We start from the raw sequence: 21648 nt of genomic DNA on the forward strand, positions 1-21648 counted from the left end.
TTATTATTTTATTTATTTTGCCAAGCAGGCGCAAAGAAGTATTTTAGCTAGTTAGCGTTCTAGTGCGCCTGCGCCGGACTGAGAAACCCAAAACCAAAACAACCCCCCCCCCCCCCCCCCCCCCCAAAAGGAAAAAAAAAAAAAAACCCAAACAAAACAAAATAAAACCAAAATCCCCTCTGTTAAATAGTGGTTTGTTCTTTTAGTTAGAAAAACACCTCAAACGTATTCTAACGTGAACACAAATTATAATAAATAGTCTGTTTGTGGCCTTCATTTTCGCTTACGGCCACACTACCCTGAACGCGCCCGATCTCGTCTGATCTCGGAAGCTAAGCAGGGTCGGGCCTGGTCAGTACTTGGATGGGAGACCGCCTGGGAATACCAGGTGCTGTAAGCTTTTACTCTTCTCCAGCAGAGGCCGCTGCCGCTCCAGAGAAGACGGAGCTTTGTAAAAAGAACCAGTGGAACAAAGAGCGCATTCAAACCACTCGTGCGGATTTAAATAATGGATTGGAGCAGAGACACTGTGCACCATAGGCGTAGGAACCGGGGGGGATGGAGGGGACGTGTCCCCCCAATATTGGAGACAGGCACATTTGTCCCAACCAAAAATTACACAGCAGAGGAGAAAAATACTTGATTTTGAAATCTTTAACGCTTTTATTTTGAAGGCACAAGATGCACAAGTATTTGTGTCCCCCCCAATAGGAAACTCATTCCTATGCCCCTGCTGCGCACATAAAAAGGTCACGACAGTTAAACACTATACTACAAACTAAAATGAAGTGAAAAAAAAAAACGTTTTATTTGACCAAAGTAAAAAGGAAAAAAATAGACTTTGGTGGGGGAGAAAATCCAAACTAGAAGCGCATACCTCTCCCACCCCGAAGTGTGCTGATACTACGCTGGCCTTAGACACCACCCAGTGTTGTCACACTCCATCATAAATTACTAGATAACAAAGGCTAGAAATTTATTGTATTGTCTTTTAAAAACTGTTTATGCACCTAAACAAACTAAAAAAGAAAAATAATTTGCCTATGCATATGTGGTTTTTGTGTAGGGTTTGTAGTTTACACTGTATTATTGTGAGTATTTTAATTTAAAACAGAAAAAGAATGAATTATGAACAGAGTACCAGAGTGCCAAATTTCATTGTGATAGATGAAAAATTCACTGAGATATTAATTTTAAAATTTCACCAATGATGAGATAGGGGTTTTTAAAATTTTTGAACTTTAACCTCAAATTAATTCATATGTCCTTGGGCCCCTAAGGAGTATTTCCACAAAGTTTCATCAATTTTGGTTTAAAATCTTTGAGTTATATTGCCAACTGACAGACAAATGAACAGGGGTGAAAACATACTCTTCACTCTGTTTCTAGTGTTGGTTGTGGTTCTTGTGACCAGTCCCTAAAAAGATTTATAGTTTCTATAATTCCTGTCTCTATATCTGTAATAGTCCTCGGCTGTATCTGCTGTCCTGTTTCTGTGCTTTATATCAAGCACTTTGCAGCACCCAGACTGGTCTCTTAAGCAGTGTTGGAGGAAGGACTTAGGATCTGTATTGCAGGCCAAAGTTAGTTGTTATTGATTGTTCATGAGCATGAACACAGAGGCTACATCACATTCAAACAGTTTATTCTACAGAAAAAAGTTTAATTTCTTAGTTGCGAAATTCACAATAAATATTTTTGTCACCTCAAACTATGAAAACATTAAAACAGTGCTTAGATGGATGATTCATGGCTCTTGAGAGAAACATTTTCATTAAAAGCTTCTGAATTGTAGTGGTTAGAAAAGTTGATAAATCTCTTTGCCATTTCACTGTAACAGATCTTTCTGTTAATGCTTTGAACAAAGTCTGAGTTAAACTGCTTGGTGCTTTGGGCCGTCAGTCTGAAACACTCAAAACAGCCTGATGCATGCCTTACGTCTTCCATGCGAGTGCTATTCTTATTTTGCTCAATATCCTGAATCTTTCTGTATAAACTACACGATCTGAAAGTATGCATCCATACAGCAGTAAGAGTCCACTCTCCCCTCTCTTCCTCCCTCTCAGGTGATCTGCTCCTCCTGGTAGGTGGAGGTGGAGATCGAGCCGTAAGGATCCACGACGGTCTGGGCGCAGCGCACCACCGTTACCAGAAGGAAGAAACACAGCAGGAAGAGGAAGAAGAGCGCGAAGCCCAGGTCCACGTCCACCTCGAACTGCCGTGCAGGGTGAGATGCCTGGTCCATGTGGGCGGTGGTGATGAAGGGAGGCTGATCCTGAAAAAGTTTCTTCTCCTTTCTCAGCGCAGCAGCATCACTTTGTGCTCTTGTGCTTTTAGATGATGGTGGTGACTTTATGCATGAAAGAGAAGAGGTGACACAAAGCTTCTGTATACAGAGGCAGCACATACATGATGAAGTCTATGCTGGCAGCAAATTCTGACTTTGATTCTGGTCAATAACAGTTTGACACATTTTAACCTTCTGTCTGCAAACCTGAAAAAAAAAAAAAAATTCCTTACGAGTACGTATTTAGGACACATTTTCAATCTCATGTGGCTGTCTTGCAATTCTACAACCATAACGTCAGTGACTTAGTATCTCATCTAGCTCATGATTCATCACAATTCAGTTTTTTTTTTCTACGAACATGACCCTGAGCAGCACTCTAGCAGGAGTAGCAGTCCGTCGCTCAGATAAGCTACAAATTACAAAAATATGATGCAAAAACAGAAACAGCTCCTCCTCACCGGATTCTGCGCATTCTGACCTGGCATACACTGCCTTAAATGACATCATAAGCAGCGAGTGTGAACAAAATTGATTTGCTGTGTTTAAAAGTAAAGACATCTGCGCTGTAGCTGTGTTTAACCTCGGCCTCCTGTTGTTACCACCATTGTGCAACAATGTGTTTCAGAGTTTTGCAAAAAAGGTTAAATAAGATCTGCAAATTGTTTACTGAGGTGAAAGCCATTTAAAGTTTTGCCAAAAGAGTGACTGATTCAATAAATTGTCAGAGGACACTGAGAATGAGTAAAGAAAGAAATAAAAACCAAAATTCAGACTCACCATCCATCCCATGCAGGACTTTTTGCTGCAGAGCCTCTTCACCATCTGCGCAAACCTTTTTAAAAGTGTTCATAGCATTCTGCTTTCCTCTGAGGTTCCTTATTACTCCAATTACATACGCCAGTCCTCAGTTACCAAAGTCTTTACCGGCCTCCCCCTTCGTGACCATCACAAGAAAAATGAGCAGCCCACAAATTAGCTCCTGCACTCAGAGACGCATGCATACACATGCAAGATACACAAGCATGCACTTGCATGTCACAACCTTCCCCGGGGGTGTAAAACCTTATTAATACTTAAGCAGGAATTGAATAACGGTCTACACAGTTCACAAGTGACTCAAACACCCCACCGCTTTTGTTGTCCTGTCAGGAGGACCTACATCGCTGTCACCAATTAGACTTCACACCAGCAAAATTCCGGCACCTCAGGTGACACTGAGCTTATTCTTTTCACAGGGCTGAAAAGGCAACTGGGGAAGGAGCGGAAACTTGATGTTAAAGCAAAGGAAAAGATTTAAGCAGGAGGAGTAAGACTGCACCCACAGAAGGGGGAGTTTGGGGGGGGGGGGGGGGGGGGGGGGGGCAGCACAGAAAGGAAAGCCAAAGCAGGAGAAACAGGAGACGCATTAGCAATTAAATTGCAGAGCAGAATGCAAGAGAAGGCTGGAAATTGACCCTGCCGCTTTAAAATGGAGATTGTTACAGTGATGCTGCCAGTGACATGAACAGTGCACAGGCTGAAGTGCAGAGCACAGTGGTAAAGTGATCCCACTCAATATGCAATTAGGCAAGGAGGCCTTTTAGGCTGAAGCCAAAATACTGCAGGGGAGAGTGAGATGACAGAGGAAGAAACAAGAACTGGTTACTTCTTAGGATTTTAAATCTTAAACTTTAGACAGCCACTTTTTAATAGGATAAACCTCAAGCTAATTAAAAAAAGAAAAAAATTATTATTTTTTTTTTTTGGCAACATGCATCATCCTGAAAAATGTGCCAGCTGGAGTGTCACCAGCACTCGGTGCCATCTGATATTGTAATAGCTCCACGGTGCCTCCAGGTCTACACCAGCAGAACCAGCGATTGATGTACGGTACTCATGCCAGACTGCATTTACTCCACCCTGCACCGGGCTCCTTAATGATGATCATATCATTTTGCTTTGTCCAAAGAAAGGCTTCTCAGATCCTCCCATTCAGAAGGAGGGAATGGGAATAATGACAGACAATGAATGGGACTTTGTTTCATGTAGTAGAAAATTTACGGAAAAGCACGAGAATAGAAAAGCTGAAAAATTTCCAAATTGTGGACCTTGGAAATTATGGGTCAAACTTGCAATATTATACTTGAGGAAACCCTTTCAGCTCACATACAAGCTGTTCTTAATAGAAACATTAAACATTCTGTTATATACAGGATGTTATTTCCACTACAGATCAAATTTACCATTAGTAGTGAATGCCCATGCTACAGTATTGTTTGGCATTTGTGCTGCTGGTACACATGGAGAATTAAAAAAATATACAGACGGTAGATTTCTATAAATGGATATGGAACTATTTGTATGCATTTACATCTATGTATGAGTAAAAGACCATGTAAATGTCCACTGTCTAAAATAAATAAACAAGTCTACTACTTCAATCATCAACGAGACACCGTCCACCCCCATTAAAATATAGTGAAAAATTGGTATTGCAAGATACTGTTCCATTCAAAAAAATACATACAGTGATAGAGGATTTCACAACTTTCATTATGGTTGTACATTTACATGGTGTTATAGTTTACCTGTATGTATCAATAATATGCACGTCCATGCATAAAATTACCTACTGGAAAAAAGCTGATTTTGTCTGCTGGACTAATTCACATTCAAAGCTCATTCAAGTTGGTTTTTTTTGTTGTTGTTGTTGTTTTTAAATCCAGGATTAAAATTTAGATAAAAATCCCTAAATACTCCAAACTATTTTTGTGAGTCACCTGCAATGCTCGGGTCCTGCTCACTATTGTAGGTGATGTCGTGGCATCATAATAGTCAAGTTTTGTGGATATAAATGAATGTTGCTGTCATGAAATTAAAATGATACAATGCTTTTATAAAGATGCATAAATTCTGAACGTGGGCTGTTTTTGTCCGATGGTAGATGGCTGCTTGTCTTGCTGAAGTATTCCAATTTACTTACAGTTGAGTGTCTTGTGTGAAAATTTATCAATTAACTATAAAAAAAAAAAATATATAAAAAAAAAAAGTGTTGTATTGTGTAATCATTAGAAAACCATTCAACAGTTCAATGATCTCCATTATAATTTATTTTAAACTCACTTTTTACTTATTTATTAGCTCAATGTTAAAAATGTCAAACTCTTAGTTTCAAATAAAAATAAAAGAAAGAAGAAAACAGAATAGTTTTCCACAGTTATCTTTATCATTCTGGTCATTATGATTTTTACATCTCAGCAACATGCGACGCAGATTAAAAACACTTCAGTAGAAGCAAATCCACGGGTACCTGACTAATTGAAGGGCATTTGGAGATCTTGTAAAGTGTGTGATGAAATGATACTTGAAAGTTACTTGAAATGATGAAGGCACTTGCACATGACAAGGAAATAGAAAATGTAAACCATCCTCTGGAATTTAAATTTTTCTCTCTTTTTTTTAAACTGAAGATTTCCATTAATTGTTCTTCCTTTTACAGCACAAACAAAAATATTTAGAATAAATATAAAAAAATTGAATCATAATCCAAACAAAAGGACAATCAGGTTTCAGTTTGAATCAAAAACACCACTGAGCTTGTTTACTAGAGTATTAATTAATGTCAATCTATAGAAGAAACCATAAAGTGCATCTTTTGATGGGAAAAACACTAAATGGAAATGCTACCGATTCACTAAACAATTACAGTTTGGCTTTTTGGCGTTACACTCAAATAAATTGCTCCCAAATTTAAACCAATGACTGGACTGAAACAGGAAAAAAAAGCAAAATAAAAATCATAAAAAATAAAAGATGTTAGGCAGAAACTAAAACTTTAAATGATCTTGTGTGCGTGTGGCTTCTCAAAAGACAAAAACACTTTAAGATACATTTCTAGCAAAAAAAAAGAAAAAAAAGGCACATTTCAGTACATGTGGCAGATGTAGCACCTTCTCTCACACTATTAAAAACACTATTTATCACCAGTTTTGATTTAAATTGTATTTATTTATTTAAACCTCACTGTAACAAATATATTTTTGAAACACTGGCTCAGCCCATTTGCATGAATCGGGGTGAGCATAATGCTTGGACAGATTCGTTACTAACTGAAACTCAGGACTTCAGTAAATGGACTTAGAGCCGGATATGGTCCACAGAAAGTCACTGCCACATTCACGATGGTGTTCATCACAATGTCACTGACTTCAGTTTGGTTATTTAGAGCAAAAAAAAAAAAAAAAATCAACTGGTAATTCTGAGTAGAGTGTTAACTGACCACAAGGAGGAAGTACTCATCCTAATTGCAGCCTCTCCTGAAAACACTTCCAGTAATAAATCATGAAGCTACAAGCAGGCAGGTTTCTGATGTGTAACTTGGTCAGCAGCACAAAATCTTGGCAAATAGCAAAAACAGAAGAAGGGAGGAGAAAGAGGAAACCGCTCTGCCATGAAGCAGATCATCATGGTCGTCCTCGGCAGTCTTCCCCACATTTCATTTAGTGTAAATTAGAGATGTGCATTCGTCCACACTGGACTACTGGGGTTTAAGAAAGAAGGGTGTGTGTGTGTGTGTGTGTGTGTGTGTGTGTGTGTGTGTGTGGTGTGCCTGCTGTCCCCTTTCAACCTGCCACGCTCACGTTCTTTGGCTTTCAGACCAGGGCCCATCGTCACTCCTCGTACAGCTTCATCTGCGGCCCTCACCGTGCAATCAGTCTCTCTTATTGTGGTTGTTGTTTAAGAGAGTGTGGCCGTTCTGCACGTGGCCGTTTTTAGACTTTTCCATCCGCTCGCAATCACCATCTTCATCGTCTGACTCAGTTTCCTCCTTGTCACTCCTCTCGTCCTCGACAATGTCCTGACAGGTAAAAGCAAGACGGGATAAAATCTTACAGCTGGTGGTGTGAGGCGATTGTGTTACAAGTAGGTGTACAGAAATGTGTGTGTGTGTGTGTGTGTGTTACATAGTAGGTGTAAAGAAATTTTAAAGCTGGTGTTTCTCACATTTCCTGGCAGGAATTTGACAACCATACGCAGGATGAGCGCGGCCCAGAAGATGTGCAGGACCTGCAGCACAAACATCAGCCCGTTGAAGAAGTAGAAGCCAAAGAAGGGGCGGTAGAGAGTCAGCGGGTACACAAACGTCGTATGTATGATCCTGGATGAGAGGACAAAGGCAGAACAGAGAGTCCAGTCAGAGCCACCTACAGCCAGCCTCAACAGCCCATTGAGAGGAGCCAGGACAATGGGTCTGTTGTTGTGTTTCTAGAATAAAGTTTTGAGCAAATTTAGGGAAACTCTGTTAAATAAACCTGTTTGCCCACACAGTACTTAATTAAACTGAGCATTAGTAACTCTTACTCATCATGGTACGTTTTTCCTGCTTCCCACCTAAGAGGGAATGTGTGTGAATGAATCTGTTTTGAATGTGTACACAGCTGCTATTGTGACACAGAGGGAGGCGGAATGCAAAGAACCAGGGATGTTACTGGTTTGAACATCTTATAACTCCACTTGTTTTTCTTTTTTAGCATTTTTTGTGTGGGGTGGAGGTGTTTTATAGTGAGGAGCAGCATAACATGAATATAAGGATGATCGGATGACAAAATACCTAAACCAACCAGTTATTCCATCTCTCAAAACTCATTTGTGGCTAGTGATGTACCACAGTGCCCCTGTTTATAAACAGAAAATACTGGAAAAGTCCCATCATGATAATGAAGATGCTTGGTATCCATGCAACAGTGCAGTTCTCTAATGGTTTTAAAAGTTTTTGGTTAACCGCGCAGCTCTGGGGCACAGAGGAATTACACAGATGATGTATCGTATACTCTAACTGTATCTTTTTCCATTTCTGACAACCTTTTACTTCAGCCAATCATTGCAAACTCTTTGCTCTTACCAAAAGCATGAAAAGCAAAAAAATATTCAATACTAAAATTTTCTTGTCATACAGTAAAGGACTGACAATAAGTCATTACAGTAACACAGTCTGAACAAGTCTAATGTAACAGCTTTTTTTTTTTTTTTTTTACCAGAAGGGGAGGATTATGAGGCGGGTGACGATGAAAACTGCAGCAAACATGGTGAAGATGAAGTTGCAAGTCCTTCTCCAGCCTGCGTAGTTGAACATCTTGGCAGACTTTTAAAAGAAAGAAAGAAAGAAAGACAGAAAGAAAGAATAAAAAAAACCCAAATAAACACAGTTTGAGATAACAGAGAGAAAGATGGAACAATAAAGATAGAGAGCCGAGAGTTAGCTTTTCATGTATTGTCCTCTAGAGGGCAGACAGTCAACTTTGTGGAGTCAAGTGTTCTTAAGATTACCATAGAGGTACTGTGCAGTGTTTGAATCTATCAAGACAGAGGGGAGCTTTAAGGATACATACTGCTGTGTGATAAACATTCATCTTGAACTGTGGATAGGGGGAAAAAAATCCCTCCATTTCCTACCCTGCTAGCAGGTTGTCATACCTCCATTAAATAGTCAGCTGCATCATGCACCAACATGATCAAAGTCCCTGCCCGGATGTAGTTGACCAGCCAAGAAAAGCTGATGAGGGCGATGGTGGCCAAGTGGTGAACAATCTGTTCTTTGAAATCCTGGAGCGACAGAAATGGATGATGCAAGAATCAAAATCCAGCAGATTTAGACATTTATTGATCAAGCTGTAAAGATAGGTCACCAATTCACCACATTTCTCTGGTAGAGGCGGGTTTTACAAATGATTAACTTGTATGCAGAAGATTATACAGCTTGACAGAAAGTTACAAAACAAATCATCAAATCAGAGGCTGACTACAACTTGGTGGCTTCCCAGAAAAGCCCAAAAACCCTAGATTTCAGTTTAAAAGATTAGCTCCTCGCACTTATGAACTGGAGTTATAAAACCGGCTGTGGCACAAAGGCCTCACAGTTTGCTGAAAGCCACTTTTTATAACAACATTTAAACCTGTGGATAAAATGGTAAATCAGTCTCTCCACAGTGAGATTTCCCACAGAGGTCTGGTCACACATTAACTCAGAGAACATCTGAAAAAACCAACAACCCCCAACCGGGAGGAGCAGCTCAGTTTGACTTTACCAAAGAGAGGATAAAGGGGAACTAATCGTTACTGTTAACGGCGTTCTGAATGCCGACAGCAACACTCAATACAATAAAGTCAGGACTTGATGAGAAAATCAATATCCAAACCTCAAAATACATTCTCTGTATTTTACGCACTCAATGGGCAATTCCTCTTGATGGAGGGTTGCTGTGGGGTTTCACGAGATAGAGATCTAACAGAGTTTAAAGACGACACAGTATCACTTACCTTTCGCTTGACATCTGACGCTACGCTGAAAAGCAGTGAGATGTAGAAGCCTAGTTCGATCATGTAATACCAGTACTGTGAAGGCAGCAGCGGCTGGGAGAGAAGAGAAAGAAGAGTCGGGTATTTTAGCCATTAATCAGGTCGATAATTTGCTAACTTGGAAATGGAAGTGAAGACCGCAGATCACTTTGAAATACCATTTTTGGGAAGTTCTCCCACACCTGCGTCACATCATAGAACCATGGTTTCTGAGAGGAGAGACAATCAGAGGATTAATGATGTTTTAATCTAATGCACAAATAACAAGCAAGATAAGTGCAGCGTCCAACAGTGTGCCAACACAGATCCTTTTCTGTGTAGCTAAAAGATTTTCTCTCGCCTTAAGTAAAATATAAAGAATCAATGTGTTGATTCAGCTTAAATTACATCATAAGGGTGTTTCTAGTCATATCCAAACGTGAAGTTTACTCGCATGAATACAGTCACTGGAGTGTTTCTGGAAACCCCCTATTATTTACCCGCAGGAGCCAAACTGAAGAGGAGGACTCCAACTGATAGCTGGAATCAAGTTACAGCTGAATATTTTCAGAACTTACCAGGAACTCCTATTATTTCACTCACTATTTTACTCCAAGCCCTCTCCTTTTGTTCCTGTCTTTGTACAAAACAATCGTACAGCTTCAGCTTTACTCAAATGACGTCAATTAGCTTTTCAGTTCTGTGGGAGAATCTCAAGTGAAATTTTTTTCACAGAAGATGAAATATCTTCAACTCGTGTGTTTGGTCTGAACATACAGTAAGAAATGCACGCAGTTCGGGTGCCTGGGTGGCTTAGTGGTGAAGCCGGCGACCACATACGCATGCCGCGTTGCGGTGCGGGCAGCGCGGGTTCGCATCCCTGCCCGTCACCAATTTGCCCGCGTGTCTTCCCCTGTATCTTTCCCCCATTTCCTGTCTCTCCACTGTCCATAAAAGCCGCTGTGGCCAAAAAAAGAAAAAAGAAATGCACACAGTTCTGATAATATACTCACATCAATTAGGACTCCCAGGCCAGCAAAGAAAGCAAGAAGGTAAAACGTAAATCTCCAACTGTAAGAGAGTGCACAACAATCTCAGAAGTGCAGTTCCAGTACAAAACACTGGCATTTTTTTTTACTTTACATATATTATATGCTAAAAAAAAACACTGAATCACACTGGGCAGAACACTCCCTTCCACTGCTGCTGGAAAACACCTGGGTTACATTCAAAGTTTTTTAAATCTGGCGCCAGGACTCCAGTTTTTCTGCCTGACAGTAGTCAGTATCTTCTCTGCAGTGTGCGCTGTTTTGCAACAGCTTTTGAGAAATTGCCTGCTTCCTGTTTGTGGGCATGTCTGGGTTAAAAAAAGCCAAGATACTGATGATAAAATAGTGATCAGTGCACACTGGACCAGTGATGGATAATATTTAAAAAAAAACAAACAAAAAAACAAAAAAAAACCCAACCATGTTTTATTGCTGTTATAACGACAATTTATATGGACAGCTTTACAACGTTACGCCCAATAAACCATCGTTACTGTTTGACCAAAGCGGTTTTCACACCATTGGCTGGGCTATTTCTAGATGTGCAACATGTTAGATGTTTCAACATGCAGAGAGCTGTAGCTTTCTACTGTGTAAGATGTGCACTTTAAAGGGAACCAATTGTGCTCTTTTTCAGCTCCATGTTTTTATTCTTAGACTCTACTAGACTAACTTTGCATGACTCAAAGTTCAAAATAATCCTTAGTTATCTTATACTAGGTTACTATGCAGCCCAATGTTCATCCTCTGTCTGAAACAAGCTCCTCTTCCTATAAAGTAGCTTTTTTCTGATTGGCTGCCCCTCACAAACATAAGTTTTCTTTCTAAGCAGAGTAGAAAAAAACCCTGAAATAAAGTGTATATGTGCTGACCTCATATGAAACTTTGGTCATAATTAATAGAAGTACCACTACCAGTGCAACAGCAGATTTATGACAGAAACTAAGTAAAAGCATAAAAGATCTGCTTTCTAATGGTTTCAGCTTGAAAACAAAGCAAGATCCACTCATAACCCCAGACAGGTTGAGTGTTGATTTTTTTCTTACTGGATAGATAACTATATTTTTTTGAGTTTCTTTGCTGTGGATGATACTATAAATGGCAATGGGATCACTTGAGAGACACTGAAATTTGTTAATTCACTTCATTAAATCTGATCTGAACTGAAAATATGTTAAATTACATAACAAAATGCTATTAAAACCCTTATCCACATGACTTTACTGTCATGGGACCAGCATTCTCACCAATTAAAGGACATCACAATAAAGCACGATACTTTGACGTGTCCGATTAGGCAGAGGGATAAAAAGTGTTAACCTACCTTGCTTCTCTAAATTTTTTGAGCTTGCTGGGTCGGTCCTGGTTCCTCCGGCGCCTGAACCACCTCTGGACCTGTCGCACTGAACAGCCCGTCTGTTTGCTTAAACTCTCAATCGAGCTCTGATGAGGAAAACAGAAAAGAAGAGTCAGCGCCGTATTTAAAGTTTGCAACGATGTCAGTTGAATGTCTCATATAGTGTATAGTATAAGGGATGGTTATAGCCACTGTGACACACCCACTGGTTTGTGGACTCCATATTTTGAAGTCACCACTTTGGCTGCTGCCAGGTTGTTTTCTGGAGTCGGACATGCCAAATCGTCAGATAATTAGTCAGATAATGCCATTAAATAGGCTCTAAAAGGCCCCAACAGCACAAACACAGTGGAGAGATGCAGTTAGGTGGCTCAAATTTCTGGAGCTGAGGACTGCCATTGGCTGGAGCTGCCCGTGTTGGCACATCTGTCAAAGCAGCCACGCTCCTAACTAAATTCAGTTCGGTGCCTTTACAGTTGTTTTAAATAGGGGAAATTAGAAGCCTGTAAATATGTTAACTTCATAGCTGACTTTGGGCCTTTTAACATGGGAGTCTATGAGAATTCAAGCAGCCATTTGACACTTCTGTACCAGCTTCATTTTTTGCCACTGAGGTTGCTGCTTGGACTTACCACATTACATCTACTCTAATCGTGTTCTCGTCTCTTTACACCTGAAACACCGAAGTTTCACATACAGCATATATTAAAACACCTGTGATGAATGCAGAAATGAGTACCTGTGTGGGATGCTTTGATGTGCTGCAGAAATACAAGTCCAAGACTGGATTTGGAGGAGCACGGACACGCTGCTTGTCACTCACTCCCAGCAGAGAGGCTAGAGGAATCGCTACGGTCCTGGAGAAGGAGGAGGAGGAGTACACTTGGGTGGAAAATGAGGCTTAGCCACAGTTACATATTTGTCAGAAAAAAAACATGCAAACCAGGCCGATGGAGGTAGATTAACAGGCAAATGACCATGTGGCACATGAGTACTGGAGAAAACTAACCGTTCAAATATCTGCCTGATGACTAGGAAGCAGAGAGCAATGGGTATAGTAGCCCAGAGGTCCTGAGTTTTGGGGAAGACTTTGCCATCATGATCCTTCAAGTCAGCCCAGCCGTGACCTTCAGGAAACCAAATCCAGTCCGCCCATATCAGTTCACTCAGCCAAGACAGCATCCTATAGACAAAAGACAGAGAGAGAGAAGTCTGTATCTTACAGAAGGAAATTAAGACAAGTATTAAAAAGAATATTTTGCCTGCTTGGTGATCCTCCTTTCAGATCTTCTATTAAATAAACACAGCAGCTCACTCAACCATGACAATATCCTAAGAGGAAGCTGAACAAACGTAGAGAGCTGAGAGGAATTAGTATTGATTGGAAGTTATTAATCTAACCAAGCGTCTCCAACAGACACCATCTCTGGCCACTTCCTGCTCCAGAAAAAAAGGGAAGTGCACACACAAAACAACATAAAAAAAGAGAATTTGTCTACGGGCACGTTAAACTGAGCATTGGTTTTTCTGCACCTTTATGCAAACACACGGCCTAACAAAAACCGGAGCCATCTCCTACAGTTACCATGTTGGATGTCTGATAGGAAGGCCTTATCTGGAGATTTACACAAAACGTTGCTGCTCCCTTCTCTGCAACAGCTCAGCTGCAGTTCTGTGTTTAATTAAATAAGTACTCGCTGATTAATGACATACTGTGTATCTGAATGGCAGAAAGGAAATTGCACAACAGCATGCACTGATCATTTCTTGAGCAAGATAACGTGATATTTTCCATTTGTGGCATTATTTCATTTCCACTGTAACCTCTAGAGAAAAGAGAACTAAACAACTGCTCTGGTAGTGTCACTGAACACCACAATTACGCTGTATTACATGATATGTTAAAGGCTAAAAAGGGTCATTTTAGTCTGTTGGAAGATAGCTGCTAGGCACCATGACCCTATCATAATATCTGACATATTTGAGAACATTCAGAGACCTGAGACGCTCCTGTGTGCCAAGTTTAGTTACTCTATTTCTGACGGCCTAGGAGGAGTTTGCGGTCAAATAAACAACCACGCAGACAGAGTTTGTGTATTATAGTGAGAATTTATAGCAGGGTTCAACATAACATTAGACTTTTGCTGGGCCCTTGTATTTATTTTTTAACTGGGTCACAAAATGCCAAATTAATTACTTTATATACTGCTAAATTAATCTACAAAAATCTAGCTTAATTTATTAGATTTATATTATTAGAAATAACATTAAGTAAAATTTTAAAATGAGCATAGTGGAGTAAATGCTGCACCCCTCTTTAGACTCACCCCTGCATGCTGCAGGTATTACTGCTAGGAAGAGAATGGATGGCTGCTTTCAGCTTTCAGGAAAGTTTACAAGAAACCTGCTGAATTTGAAGATCTGGCAGTTTTTCCTGCTTTTTTCTTTTGTTACCTTCTTTGTAATTTAGTTGTGCTGTTGCTCTTAGATGTGAGCAGGTAAAAAAGACAGTGCTTCTTCACATTCAAACTATCCACAGAGGTGGTGTGATGGAAGTTAATTGGTGAGGGTTCATTTATTTGTTTCACAGGTGAATCAATCAGTGGATTGCCCTGCATACTTTTTTGCCACCTAGCCATAGGTTTCCTGTAGGTGTTGGACTTCGCCAGGGCTGCCCTTCGTCACCGATTATGTTCATAATTTTTATGGACAGAATTTCTAGGCGCAGCCAAGTGGTGGAAGGCTTCTGCATTGGTGGCCTCAGAATCTCATCTCTACTCTTTGCGAATGATGCAGTCCTGTTGGCTTCATCAGGCGGTGACCTCCAGCTTGCAGTGGAATGGTTCGCAGCAAAATGTGAAGTGGCTGGCATGAGAATTAGTACCTCTAAGTCTGAGGCCATGGTCCTCAGCCAGAAAAGGTTGGAGTGCACACTCCAGCTCAGGGATGAGTTGCTGTCCCAGGTGGAGGAGTTTAAGTATATCGGGGTCTTGTTCATGAGTGATGGGAGAGTCACAGATGGATTGGGACTGCGTCTGCAGTGATGTGGACGCTGCACTGGTCTGTCACGGTAAAAAGGGAGCCGAATGTGAAAGCGAAGCTGTCGATTTACTGGTCAATCTACGTCGCTGCCCTCACCTATGGTCATGAGCTTTGGGTAGTGACGGAAAGAATGAGATAGCGAATACAACCAGAAGAAATGAGCTTCCTCCAAAGGGTGGCTGGCCTAGGGTGAGGAGTGCAGCCATTTGGGAGGGGCTGGGCATCTGACTAGGATGCCTCCTGGGCGCCTCTTGAGTGAGGTATTCTGGGCATGTCCCACCGGGAGGAGGCCCCGGGGCAGACCCAGGATACACTGGAGAGATCATCTCGCGGCTGGCCTGGGAACACCTTGGGGTCAGACAAGTTGATGGAGGTGGCTGGGGAGAGGGAGGTCTGGGCTTCTCTGCTTAGGCTGCTGCTCCCACAACCCGGCCCAGATAAGCGGAAGAAAATGGATGGATGACCATAGGTTATATTGAACCCTGATTTACAGTCAACTGAATGTATCAAAGGCACTGGTCTTTTAGAAGTTGTTTTTATCTACTTGCCTGCTCTTTTCTCCTCTTCTTATCCACAGGAAAGCTGTGGGGACCAATATCACGTCCCTTCTTTCAATTGGAAATCGCGACCAAAATCAATCCAGTATTGCATGTTTTTCATACTTTGTACTTTGTACAAAAAGCAACCATGTAATCACAGACCTTGGAGCACAAACAGATTACATCACTGACCCAGAATGCACCTAACGCACAAAGTAATGGCGGCCTTTGTAGGTCACAATATGTATTGTAATGACAATAAAGGCTCTTTGAATCTCCATTTAAAAGACAACAATATGACAAGTGAAACCAGTGCAGAGACATGAACTAGTTCTAGAGTGAAAACTGAAAACTGTGTAGAACTGTCTATATTTCATACATGAAGTTTATTACATTCAGTATGACTGAATATATCTGAAATAGGAAATACAGAGATGAGACAGCTGAGAGATGAATGAATGATGGAAAGACTGATGCCAGTGATTAAACCAGTATAAGAGGAGGTAGGGTTATGTGTCTTGTGCTCTGCAGTTGTACTCTTCAGTACGTAGCTATCCTCCAAGTTTGAAGTCAATATTTTGGACGGTTACTGAGATACTGAAAGCGTGACGGACAGACGGACGGACAATGGAAAAGCGATCCCTAAGTGTCTGCCTGCCTCTCGGCAGGCGACACAAAAAGAAAAGCAGCAAAGTCAGAAATCTGAAGAGCATTCTGACTGCTTTGTTATCAGAGTGCACAAACAGCAACATAATCTGCAGTCAAACAAACTGGATGACATAAGCGTAATTACAGGCAAAATCTCAGAGGAGGTTTAGTCACCTGTGGATTTCAGCAGCATGTACCGCTTCACCTTTGTTACTGCAGTCAGTATTTTGTGACAATATGAGCAACTTATTGTTGCTAAACATTTAAAAAGGAAAAGTCTCCCGTTTCAGAGAAAGCCTTCTCTGAAAGTCTCCACCATGTTGCTTAGCTGACTGCAGATCAGGTTAAGCCTTTTTGAACACTACAAATGGAGAATGGCCTCTCTCTGGATTGTGTTAAAATATGTTAATGAGTGCCAGTTTATTTTGTCCTGAGTGAATTATGGGATTTAGGTGAACACGCACAAGAACTTGCTGTCTAACATGGGGAGCTGGAAACCAACCATGGGCCTGCTCAGGCTCTGAGGAGTACATCTCACTTCTTATATGCAAAAGTACACACATTTTTTTACATTTTTCCCGTAGAAAAATGGTCCAAACTAAAACAGCAGCATTAAAAAAAAAAAAAAAAAAAAAAAAAAAGTAAAATATGCAGATAACTGCACTAAAAATTCCTGAGGCCTGAGAGTTTATAGGTAAGTGAGAGCAGCACCTGCCTTTTTTTTTTTTTTTTTTTTTTAACAGCAGTATATTGCTCCGATGGTGTAAGATTTCCTCCAGGGTTTCCTGACTGGAGATCGATAGTTGGCAGAAGAACACCAGCTGCTCAGCTATAAGCTGAAATAAAGCTGCTTTTGTTAACCAGCTTGAACATCAAACTGTTCTTGCATGTACTTGTTCTCACATGATTTTAGCTGCTTCTTAACAAATCTTGTCTTTTCAACCTCTCTGTGCCTTCTGACTGGTATTTCTGCATTTTTAAAATCATATTTTTTTCATTCCATTGTACTCCTAATATATGAGAAGTACACAAAAGACAACTAAAAACTAAATCCTGTCACTCAACTTGTTCTTAAGTCTTACTTAAAGCTAAGGGGTTCACTGTCCAAGCTCAACTTTCACAAGTTTTCAAATTATGTTTTTCCTCATTTTTGTCATATATGCAAACTCAATGTTGGCTGCTTACATTAAGAGTGGACATGAGACCAGGACCAGTGAAATAACCAACAATTTATGCATACACTGTAAAGGCCCATAAATCACCTTTTTTTTTTTGTTTTTGTTTTTTTTAAATTAACTGATTTATTAAATACATTAACATAGTTGAGCTGACCCACATGAGAGATAAATTATATATTTTTTGGATTTAATAGCAGCAACTGTATTCTAGTTTCAATATTTTGGATCTAAGAGTCAAAGAAATTCATCTGCCTTCACATGCATGTGAACTTGAGTGACATCCCATTCTTAATCCAAAGGGTTTAATGTGATGTCGGCCCTCCCTTTGCAGCTATAACAGCTTTAACTCTTCTGGGAAGGCTTTCCACAAGGTTTAGGAGTGTGTTTATGGGAATTTTTGACCATTCTTCCAGAAGTGCATTTGTGAGGTCAGACACTAATGTTGGAAATCCTGGCTCACAGTCTCCACTTCACTTTGCCAGTTCATCCCAAAGGTGTTCTCTGTGCAGACCAGTCAAGTTCTTTCACACCAGTCCTGCTCATCCATGACTTTATGGACCTTGTTTTGTGTACTGGTGCACAGCCATGTTGGAAGAAACTGTTCAGACAACGTTGGGAGCATGAAATTGTCCAAAATGTTTTGGTATGCTGAAGCATTAAGAGTTCCTTTCACTGGAACTAAGGGGCTGAGCCCAACTCCTGAAAAACAACCCCATACCATACTCCCCCTACCACCAAACTTTACACTTGGAACAATGCAGTCAGGCAAGTACTGTTCTCTGGGCAACCACCAAACCCAGACTCATCCATTGGATTGCCAGATGGAGAAGTGTGATGCGCCACTCCAGAGAAAATATCTCCACTGCTGTAGAGTCCAGTGGTGGTGTGCTTTACACATCTGCATCTGACACTTTGCATTGAACATGGTGATGTAAGGCTTGGATGCCGGTGCTCGGCCGTGCAAACCCATTCCTTGAAGCTCTCTATGAACTGTTCTTGAGCTAATCCAAAGGCTACATGGAATTTAGAGGTCTGTAGCTATTAACTTTGCAGAAGGTCGGTGACCTCTGTGCACTATGCACCTTAGCATCAGCTGACCCAGCTCTGTCATTTTATGTGGCCTACCACTTTGTAGCTGAGTTGCTATTGTTTGCAATCACTTCCATTTTGGTATAATACCACTAACAGTTGACTGTGGAATACTTAGTAGTGAGGAAATTTCACAACTGGACCACAGGTGGCATCCTGTCATGGTACCACCCACCAGCTTCTCAAATCTTCCAGAATTCCCAGAGCTCCCAAGAGTGACCCATTCTTTCAGAAATGTCTGAAGCAGCAGTCTGCACGCCTAGGTGTTTGGTTTTAGAAACCTGGGGCCATGGAAGTGATTGGGACACCTGAATTCAATGATTTGGATGGATGACTGAATACTTTTGGCAATACAGTGTACGTCTTCTGTACAATCTATCATTAACATACTGTTAAGAGGCTGTGTTGTCATACTTTACAGAAGCCTTTGAATTTTCCTGTTATTTTAGATCAGTTTATAAACAAACATTTAAGGTTTGCACACAATTTGAAAAAAATAATAGTTTTCCTTTTTTGGGCACAAAAATTTGTTATAAGCTTGAAAATCTGCTCAGGTACACAGCTGGCTTTGACACTTAAGCCCCACCCACCAGCTTCTCAGATCCTCTGTTTAGGAGAGGCAGCCAATCAGAGGAAAACTGACTTAAAGGGAGGGGAGCCTAAGCAGCTTGTTTTAAAAAATGAATGAAGGGGGCTGCACCAAGGCCCAGTATAAGAAGAGTATAGATCATTTTAAATGCTCAAGCATACAAAGCTACTCTAGTAGAGCACACGAATTAAAATAAGGAGCTAAAAATGAGTTTCTTAGGTCCCCTTTGAAGTTTTCCAGTCAGTGTGTGACACCATATGCGCTGTTTGCGTAAGCCTGTGCAGGGAGTGGCTGCACGGGTTTACTCATGGTGCAAGTGGGGTGTCTCCCGGACATAGCGGAACATCCTGTCTGACTCAGTGAGATGGAGCTTTGAATAGGTTTCCCCAACACCAATTTTTAACTCTTATCATATGCTTATCAGAGAGGGTCACTAATATTACTCAGCCTGACCAGAGTGCAATAAAAAGAAAAAGAAAAAGAAAAAAGAAAAAGAAAAAAAGCGAGCGATAAAGCAGGCGCAACTCCGCTTAGTGTTCACGTTAGAAAACTTTTTTAAGCACGCTCAAATTGCACCCTCAGAGACATAAATGGGATTTTATCTTTCGCAAACAAATCCTAAAAGGCGGCTTTTCGCGGTCTGAACGCTTTCACGACCTTCTTTTTTATCGCGGTGTTCCCACAAAACAAACACAACCGACATTCAGGACAAGCAAAGGCCTGTTAGCTCAGTGTGCGTGAGCCCCCTTTAAGGTCTCCCAATGGCTGAACCGGAGACGGCGTCTGTCGGAGGGTGTCAGGAAAGTTTGATGGGCATCTCCCCCGGCTGAAACTTCACGTAAATCCTCCAGGGAGGGTGACTCTCTCGTTTCTGTCTAAAAATAGCAGCCCCGACTGTGTGTGTGCCTGAGAATAAGTTTAGGACTAGAAGTTTTTGAAGGAGGCTTTTAACGACGTCCTTCGCAGCGAGTGCATCGCGTAACGGTGCGGTCCGCTCACCTCTCTCCCCGGTTTGTAGAAGGCAGGTAGTCCTAAAATGTATGACGGCTCTGATGCTGCGGCTGCTTCTGCTCGTCCTCTGTTCCTGTTGCAGCTGACGGGATTTCATGTAGTTCTCGCCATTAAAGACGCTCCAACTTGGTCGCTCACTGAGCTGTAATCTTCTGTCTTTCCTCTAACCACAAGCTCGCTACATTCTCAGTTAAAGAAAGAAAGAAAAAAAAACACTGTGTCGCACTTTCTTTGTCAACTCTCCCTTGTGGTCGTGATTTCTATGCTGATCCAAAGAGGATGTAGATACCTTTGTTATTTTTCCACCCCCGTCTCATCAAAGTAGTCTAAAGCTGTTTCCGCTGAGCCGCCGGGCACTGTAATTGGTCGGATATAGAAGATATCAAGTAAAAAAGTGGATGAGAGGGGGCAGGCTATTTAAAGTGACGTTAGCTACATGGTATGAGGAGTGGTTAATGCCACACAAGGCGGAGACGCACGTCTTTTTAGTAGTAGTTTCATTTGGGACACAGGCATTTAGCTTTCACGTTTCCATATATATATATATATATATATATATATATATATATATATATATATATATATATATATATAATTTTTTTTTTAATTAATCTGTAGTGGTCAAAGAAATTTATTTATTTATTTATTAGGAAATACAGTGCGAATGTTACAGGAAATATGAAAAGTGGCTGCACAAGAGCCTGAAAATTGTTTTTGCATTTTAGCTGGCGAAGCAAGAATAAGTCATAATTTTAGCATCTAAATATACTGAGTGTTTCAGAAGCTGCTGATCTACTGGGATTTTCCCACACAACCATCTCTAGAGTTTACAGAGAATAGTCTGAAAAGTCGTTAGTTCACTGGGTGAAAATGCCTTCCTAAACCTAGAAGAGAATGGCCAGACTGCTTTGAACTGATAGGAAGGTAACAGTAACTCAAATAAGCACTTGCTACAATCAAGGTGTGCAGAAGAACATTTCTCTATGCACAACACGCTGAACCTTGAAGCAGATGGGCTGCAGGGGCAGAGGACCACACTAGGAAAACAGCAAACTGAGGTTACAATTTGCACGGGCTCACCAAAATTGGACACTAGAAGATTGGGAAAAAACACCTAGTCTGATGAATCTCAATTTCTGCTGCAACATTTAGATGGTGGGGTCAGAATTTGCCATAAACAACAGTTTAGGCTGCTGTTGGTGGTGTAATGGTGTGGGGGATATTTTCTTGGCATACTTTAGGCACCTTACTGCATTGTTTAAATGCAGCAGCTACCTGAGTTTTACTGATGACCATGTCCATTCCTTTATGACCACATTGTTCCCACCTTCTGCTGGCTGCTTCCAGCAGGTTAATACACCATGTCACAAAGCTCACACCATCTCAAACTGGTTTCTTGAATATGACAGCGAGTTCACTGTGTTCAAATGGCCTCCACAGTCACCAGATGTCAGTCCAATAGAGCACCTCTGGAATGTGGCATAACAGTAGATTCTCATCATGGATGTGCCGCCAGCAAATCTGCAGTAACTGTGTGATGTT

At 41.0% G+C, this 21648-nt stretch overlaps 1 protein-coding gene and 1 non-coding gene across 2 annotated transcripts; one reads left to right on the forward strand and one right to left on the reverse strand.

Moving 5' to 3' along the window:
- The first annotated feature begins 281 nt into the window (after nt 1–281).
- LOC115788857 (5S ribosomal RNA) lies at nt 282–400 on the forward strand. Its single transcript, XR_004020648.1, has one exon. It is a non-coding gene; the product is annotated as a 5S ribosomal RNA (ribosomal RNA).
- Nucleotides 401–5382: 4982 nt separating this feature from the next.
- cers2a (ceramide synthase 2a) lies at nt 5383–20485 on the reverse strand. The gene is made up of 12 exons (XM_030741582.1): nt 20396–20485; nt 20095–20291; nt 13020–13193; nt 12750–12867; nt 11978–12096; nt 10618–10675; nt 9784–9834; nt 9587–9679; nt 8744–8872; nt 8305–8411; nt 7274–7427; nt 5383–7127 (listed from the first exon to the last, which is right to left on the reverse strand). The coding sequence occupies exons 3-12, from the start codon at nt 13190–13192 to the stop codon at nt 6981–6983; spliced, it is 1149 nt and encodes a 382-aa protein (XP_030597442.1). The 5' UTR covers nt 13193; nt 20095–20291; nt 20396–20485; the 3' UTR covers nt 5383–6980.
- Nucleotides 20486–21648: the final 1163 nt, after the last annotated feature.

The sequence above is a fragment of the Archocentrus centrarchus genome, chromosome 11 (genome assembly GCF_007364275.1).
Source record: "Archocentrus centrarchus isolate MPI-CPG fArcCen1 chromosome 11, fArcCen1, whole genome shotgun sequence".
Classification (NCBI taxonomy): domain Eukaryota; kingdom Metazoa; phylum Chordata; class Actinopteri; order Cichliformes; family Cichlidae; genus Archocentrus; species Archocentrus centrarchus.

What these genes read in the sequence shown, in the direction of transcription:
- cers2a (XM_030741582.1), bottom strand. Translation starts at nt 13,192, where the DNA reads ATGCTGTCTTGGCTGAGTGAACTGATATGGGCGGACTGGATTTGGTTT. An exon ending in ATCAGGCAGATATTTGAACG is followed by an intron (nt 12,868 to 13,019) that starts GTTAGTTTTCTC and finishes CTCCTTCTCCAG; the next exon opens with GACCGTAGCGATTCCTCTAG. An exon ending in CATCAAAGCATCCCACACAG is followed by an intron (nt 12,097 to 12,749) that starts GTACTCATTTCT and finishes TTTCCTCATCAG; the next exon opens with AGCTCGATTGAGAGTTTAAG.